Here is a 7500-nt window from a genome sequence, read left to right as displayed (position 1 = left end):
CAAGCCTCAAAACCAATTGGAGTGATGAGACCAAAATTGAACTTTTTGTGCATCTTGAAACAGCCACACCACAATTTTTCAGAGAGTCCTGTATTTGCGTTTGAACACTGCCGATTGGCATTCTCAATTTCTTGGATACCCCTTTCCTGTTTTATGCAGTTCAATTACCTTTTCTCTCAATTCCTTGGATATCTTTTTATACCCCTTTCCTGTTTTATGCAGTTCAATTACCTTTTCTCTCAATTCCTTGGATATCTTTTTATACCCTTTCCTGTTTTTTATACCCTTTCCTGTTTTATGCAGTTCAATTACCTTTTCTCGCAGATCCTTGGATATCTTTTTATACCCCTTTCCTGTTTTATGCAGTTCAATTACCTTTTCTCTCAATTCCTTGGATATCTTTTTATACCCCTTTCCTGTTTTATGCAGTTCAATTACCTTTTCTCTCAATTCCTTGGATATCTTTTATATCTTTTTATACCCCTTTCCTGTTTTATGCAGTTCAATTACCTTTTCTCTCAATTCCTTGGATATCTTTTTATACCCCTTTCCTGTTTTATGCAGTTCAATTACCTTTTCTCGCAGATCCTTTGACAATTCTTTTGCCTTCCCCATGATTCCGAATCCAGAAACATCTGTGCAGCACTGGATGAAAGATGCAATGGTCTGTCAGAAGCCCAGAAACTCACTGACCTTTTATATGTCTTCTGTGTCCCCTGGTAGGGTCTCCAATGACAAATATGTCCTAGGTGGGGTACCAGACAAAAAAGCAGCTCAAAAATTTCTAGGAATACAACAAACCTTTACCACTAGACCTCCGCAACTTAGATTCAATATCCCTCTTCAAATCAAGACTCAAAACACACCTATTCCTGACTGCTTATTCATTGTAATCATCTTTTCTTTTCTCTTTGTTGTTTTTTTTATCCAATTTGATTTTATTGTTGTGATTTTGTACGGTGTCCTTGAGTGCCCAGAAAGGCACCTTATAAATAAAATGTATTATTATTATTATTATTATTATCAAAGCAAGGACCAAGTATTTCCTCCCCTGGCAGTGGGTCACCGGAATGGAAGGGTGGGAAGGGAGTAAAAATAGAATTCTACATTTTATAACACAATGTTTGTCATGTCATTTTGCAGATTTGCTTGAAAAAGAGAGATCTCTTGCAGCTGAAAAACAAATTTGAAAGTAATAAAGAAAGGGAGCAATTAGGAAACGACTTCCTGAAAAATGTTAAAAAGGAGCTGGAAATCACGGAGGTAGGTTTTTTTTTTCCCTTCTGACTTGAAAATATGTTTACAGTATATGTCATACAAATTAGGGATGTTCCGATTCCGATGTTATCATCTACGGCTGATATTGGCCGATACCAATCACAAATACTGTGTATTTTATAGTGAGTGCTATTTACAGTTTTCAATATCAACACATTTGAACGAGTCCCTTACTCTCTTCATCATGGTGTAATGATGATGTTCATCCAGTGATAATGGTACTTAAGATACGAGGAAATGCAGTTTTGTTGCTGTAATGGAGGTGAGTGTTATTAGAAGATGGAACACAAAGCTGTGCTTGTTAGCCCGGAGACAAAAACCAAAAACAAAACAGGAATTAATTTGGCAATAGTGATCACAAACATGATGAGATACGCATCATAGAAGTGATCGATCGGCACATTCTTCCATCAAATATTCAATATGATTATTGCTTCTTCTTCTTCTTCCTCTTCCTCCTTCTTATTCTTTTTCTTCTTTTTACCCTCTTTCTTTTCTCCTTCTTCCTTCCTTTTTCTTATGATTCTTTACTCATTCGTCTTTCTTTTCTCTTTTGTTCTTTATTATTCCCTTTCTTTTCCTTCTTCCTTATCTTCTTCTTACTTTTCTTTTACCTCTATCTTCTTTTTCTCCCTTTTTTCTCCTTCTTTTCTTCCTTTTTCTTTCTTCCTTCCATTTTCTTTGTCTTTTTCATTGTTTTACTTTTTTATTCTTCTTCTACTACTTCATCTTCTTCTCCTTCTCCTCCTCCCCTTCCTTCACTTTTCTTAGTTTTTTACGTTCATTTCTTTACTTTTTTCTTCTTAAGCTTCCCCGTGTCTTCTTTCTTTTCTTTTTTCTTCTTTATTCTTCCTCTTGTTCTCCTTCACTTTTTTCTTTTCCTTCATTTTTCTTTGTCCTTTTCATTATTTTTCTTTGTTTTCTTTCTTCTTCCTCCTGTTCCTCTTCATCTTCCTCCTTCTTCTCCTTCTCCTTCTTTTCCCCTCATTCCTTTCTTTTTCTTTTTTCTTTTTAAAATTCCTCTTCTTTTTCTTCTATCTTTTCTATCCTCCTCATTATCCTGCTCTTCCTCCTCAGTTTTCTTCTTTCTTCTTCTTCATTCAAATTTTTCTTTGTATTCTTCTTCTTGTTCTCCTTATCCTCCTCCTCTTTTTCCCCTTTTCCTTCCCTTTTGTTTTTCCCTTCATTTCTTTACTTTTTTCCTCTTAAGCTTCCCCCTCTGTCTTTTTCTTTCTTTTCTTTTTTCTTCTTTATTTTTCCTCTTCTTCTTCTTCTCCTTCCTCTTGTTCTCTTTCTCCTTTTTCTTTGTTTTTCCTTAATTTTGCTTTGTCCTTTTCATTATTTTTATTTTTTCTTTCTTTTTCTTCCTCCTGTTCCTCTTCTTCTCCTACTTTTTCCCCTTTTCCTTCTTTTTCTTTTTCTTTGTTTTTATTATTTTCTTTTTTCTTCTTAATATTCATCTTCTACTTCTTCTCCTTTTCCTTCTTCTTCTTCTCCTTATTCTTTTTCTTTGTTTTTCCTTCATTTTTCTTTGTCCTTTTCACTATTTTTCATTTTTCTTTCTTTCTTCTTCCTCCTGTTCCTCTTCCTCATCCTTCTTCTCCTTCTCTTGCCCTTTTCTTTATTCCTTCTTTTTCTTATTTTCTTTTTTCTTCTTAAAATTCCTCTTTTTTTCTTCTTCTATCTTCTCTTCTTCCTCCTCACCCTCTTGCTCCTCATCCTCCTCCTTTGTTTTCTTCTTCTTCTTCATTCTAATTGTTCTTTGTACTCTTCTTCTCCTTCTCCTTCTTCTCCTCCTCCTCTTTCACCCCCTGTCCCTTCCCTTTTATTTGTTTTTTTGTTAATTTCTTTACTTTTTTCTTCTTAAGCTTTCCCCTCTTTGTCTTCTTTCTTTTCTTTTTTATTCTTTATTCTTCCTCTTTCTTCTTCTCATTTTCTTCTTCTTCTCTTTCATCTCCTCCTTCTTCTTCTTCTCCTTTTTCTTTGTTTTTCCTTAATTTTTCTTTTTTTTTCTTTTTCTTCCTCCTGTTCCTCTTCCTCCTCCTTCTTCTTCTCCTTCTTCCCTGTTTACTGATTTCTTTCTTTTTCTTTGTTTTTATTATTTCATTTTTTCCTTCTAAATATTCCTCTTCTTCTTTTCCTTTTCTTTGTTTTTCTTCTCCTTTTTCTTTTTCTTTGTTTTTCCTTAATTTTTCATTGTTTTTTTCATTATTTTTCTTATTTCTTTCGTCTTCTTCCTCCTCCTTCTCTTTCTCCTTCTTTACCCCTTTATCCTTTCTTTTTCTTTGTTTTTATTATTTTCATTTTTTTCCTGTAATATTCCTCTTCTTCCTCCTCATCCTCCTGCTCCTCCTCATCCTGTTTTCTTATTTCTTCTTCATTCTAATTTTTATTTGTATTCGTCTTCTTCTTCTTGGTATTAGAGAGATCGTTCTGGCATATATTCTTTAGATCAGATGATTAGAGCAGCTTCTAATGGGAGTGTGTGTACTGTGCAAAAAGGCTCTGTGCAGGGCCAAAGATCGAGAAGCAGAGTCAGAGACACACCTCACCGCCATCGCAGAGAGGGAAACAGGTCGCCTGGTGCAGGAAAATGCCAAGACGGAAAACAATATTCAATATATGTCTGACAAGAAAGATACCTTAGAGGTGTATGGATGTATAAGATTACATTTATTTTAACATTATGTTGAAGTTCGGCCAAAATGACAATCAAACAATGTCTGTATCCTCAGAAACAAATCCTCAGGGATAAACAAAATCTGGAGCAGTTTCGGACTCAAATGCAGTGGGACCAGACGGGCATGGAGGCCTTTTTGGAGGAGTCAACACAAAAAGATGACGACATGATGGCCATAATTAAGTATTCACAGCAAGATGAGTTGAGAATCAAGGTACTAACAGCTTAAATATAACAACCAATGACAGATGTGTCCTATTTTTAGGGACCGCAATGTCCCTTTGGGACAGAGGACCCTATTGTATTTTGTGCGTTTTATATTATTATTATTATTCCGCCGCCTCTTTGAGCTGTAATTTCACCCCCTTAACATGCTTTTAAACTCACCATATTTGACACACATAAAAAATTGCCATATAATCAAAAAACCAAACCCCAAAACTCAAAATTGCACTCTAGCGCCCCCTAGGGAAAAGCACAGACAAAACAGCTTGTAACTTCCAGTAGGAATGTCGTAGAGACATGAAACTTATATAGGTCTGACTTAGACCTATATTTCATACATTGACATCCTTCAGCAAAAATCAACAGGAAATTGGCAATTCCCCCTTCAAAACAAAAGCTTACCAAAAACAGTCACTTTTGCCTCTTTGAGCTGTAATTTGACCCCCTTAACATGCTTCAAAACTCACACACATCAGGACTGGCAAAAATTGCGACCTAATAAAAAACCCAACCCCAAAACTCAAAATTGCGCTCTAGGGCCCCCTAGGAAGAAAACACAGACACAACTGCTCCTTGAAAGAAAACTCTGACAAAACTGCCTGTAACTTCCAGTAGGAATGTCTTATTATTATTATTAGCCTTTATTTAACCAGGTAAAATCCCATTGAGATCAAAGATCTCTTTTCCAAGGGAGACCTGGCCAAGAGGGCAGCAGCAAGGTTACATTAAAAACAGTAAACAAATACATAAAACATCACATTTACAACATTAAAACTTGCTCACATGACACATGTGCATACAGACAAGGTAGACTGCAATCCTTTCACAGAAGCTTTAAACTCATTCAACGTAACTAGGGTTTGAAGTTTAATGTTCGATTGTAGGTTATTCCAAGCCTTCGGTGCTGAAAACCTAAATGCTTTCTTGCCCAGTTCAGTTCTTACTTTGGGGACGACAAATTGCAGAACATTCATTGAACGAAGATTGTGACTTCCTTGTTTCTTTGTTAAAAGACAAGACAGATAAGATGGAGTGATACCCAGAATGGTTTTGTAGATGAAAACATACCAATGATTGAGGCGTCGAGCACATAAAGATGTCCAGTTAACCATTGAGTATAACACACAATGGTGAGTAAGGGGAGCGCAGTTGGTAATGAATCTCAGTGCCCCGTGGTACACACTATCCAGCTTGTGGAGACAACCAGCAGTAGCATTCATGTACAACACATCTCCATAGTCAATAACTCTTAGAGACATGAACCTCTATGTAGGTCTCACTTAGACCTACATTTCATATATTGACAACCCCCAGCAAAAATCAACAGGAAGTTTGCAATTCCCCCTTCAAAACAAAAGTTTTGTAAAAACCGGTCACCTTTTTTCAAACATTATCTCCTCTGAGCGCGTTTGTCGTGTCGGCTTTAAACTAGCACAGGAGAGAGATTGAACCCTTCTGATTAAAAGTTGACCAAAGAGTTTTAATTACTGCTCCGGTTTGGATTTTATGTGCCATCAAAGCCGGTCCCGTCCATCGCTGCTTGCAGCTTTAATTCTATGTTGATCCTGTGGAAATAACTTGGAAAGAGCTTTTCTATGGTGATAAGGGCTTAGAAGACGCCCTTTAAACCAATTCTTGTGTTCTGATACAACCTGCTAGCGGGCAAAAGTGCAGTGCATGCTTCTTTAATCAATTCCTTCTCTTCACTCACATGTTTATGATCTGTCGTCATACAGTCACTCACTTTGGCTATTGAGAGGACCACAATAGAGGGCAATAAAAAACGCAAAGCGCTGGACAAGGAAATGACGGAGACTCTATCTGCACAGGTAATATACACAACATGCACAGGTGGCCTAGTGGCCTAGTGGTTAGAGTGTCCGCCCTGAGATCGGTAGGTTGGGAGTTCAAACCCCGGCCGAGTCATACCAAAGACTATAAAAATGGGACCCATTGCCTCCCTGCTTGGCACTCAGCATCAAGGGTTGGAATTGGGGGTTAAATCACCAAAATGATTCCCGGGCGCGGCCACTGCTGCTGCCCACTGCTCCCCTCACCTCCCAGGGGGTGATCAAGGGTGATGGGTCAAATGCAGAGAATAATTTCGCCACACCTAGTGTGTGTGTGACAATCATTGGTACTTTAACTTTAACTTTAACTTTAAATCAACAATAGACAGTGTTGCAGCATCTGTGAAGTTTGCGTGTTTATCCCTTTAAATTCTGAACCACTAAATAAATGATAGAAACAATTAAATTATTTAAAACTGGAGCTTTGATTGGTCAAATTTTTTTTTTTTAATCTTTATTTTTACAAAAATCAATTGCCATTTACAATTTTCAATTTGTATCATCTTTGACACATCCAGTCACAAAATATTTCTTTGTTATTTTTATAACAAACCAAAACATAACGCAATAGACAGAAATATCTATCATGTTTTTTTCCAAACATAAAAAGACGTTTGTCATCATCATCTTTCCCAAGCTGCTCCAGCTCGTTGGAATTCACATTCTTTATTGACGACAGCGCCAGACTACAATGTCAGACTCGCGCAAAGCCCTTTGGGTAAAAATCTACCATATATGGAGATATCTGCTGACGTCCCAGTTGGGAAAAATGTCACAATTTGGGTAAATTCCAAGTGGCTCGTCTGGAGGAAGTATAAAGGAAGGCAATATTGTTTTACAAAAATCTCCGCCATGTCAAATTTACAGGACTTTTGTAGATCCCAAATACACAAAATCAGGTACCAATAGGTAGGAAAAGTTGGTTTTGCTTAAAAGGTCCCCTTTGAGTAAAATAAGCTAAGGGTAACAACTAGCATAATTTATTAATAAATATGAACATTTTCTTAAAAAGAGAAAATATTATTGAGAACCATTGGCCTGGGAGATTAATAATTGGAAAAGGTGTCTAAATTACGACAAGATGGGAGACAAACAGTGTTAACTTTTGTAGGTTGATGGTTCTTACCAGAAATGAGTCAATATCTGGGATTTCATAAGACTGCACATCAATCCAGGCATGTTCGGTGTGCTTTTCTTTCAGATTGCTTTGGACAAGATGACAGAGAACTTGCAGCAGGCTCACATGGAGACCGAGCAGATCATCCACCAGTGGGAAAACACCATCCAACAGATGAAGCAAAGAGATGCTGACATGCATCAGTGTGCTCTGGTAAGTGAAAATGCTGACAATATAAACCAGGGCTGTCCAAAATCTTTTTGCCTTAGGGGCCACCACATTGAAAAAGGTGAAATAACTGAAAACATGTTTTATATTCGAGTTCTTCAAAATAGCCACCCTTTGCTCTG

The 7500-nt window shown here is 37.0% G+C and overlaps 1 protein-coding gene across 3 annotated transcripts in view; it reads left to right on the top strand.

Moving 5' to 3' along the window:
* The window catches only part of LOC133575898 (coiled-coil domain-containing protein 39-like), a 69583-nt gene that overhangs the window by 4509 nt on the left and 57574 nt on the right, over window positions 1-7500 (top strand). For all 3 annotated transcript variants that reach the window (XM_061928806.1, XM_061928807.2, XM_061928805.1), the window contains exons 2-6: window positions 1144-1263; window positions 3781-3927; window positions 4014-4172; window positions 5920-6012; window positions 7235-7363. In XM_061928806.1, coding sequence (XP_061784790.1) covers window positions 1144-1263; window positions 3781-3927; window positions 4014-4172; window positions 5920-6012; window positions 7235-7363 — 648 coding nt within the window. The remainder of the gene's footprint in view (window positions 1-1143; window positions 1264-3780; window positions 3928-4013; window positions 4173-5919; window positions 6013-7234; window positions 7364-7500) is intronic.

This window comes from Nerophis lumbriciformis, linkage group LG33 (genome assembly GCF_033978685.3).
Source record: "Nerophis lumbriciformis linkage group LG33, RoL_Nlum_v2.1, whole genome shotgun sequence".
Taxonomy (NCBI): Eukaryota; Metazoa; Chordata; class Actinopteri; order Syngnathiformes; family Syngnathidae; genus Nerophis; species Nerophis lumbriciformis.
This window is presented reverse-complemented; position numbering and strand designations above follow the sequence as displayed.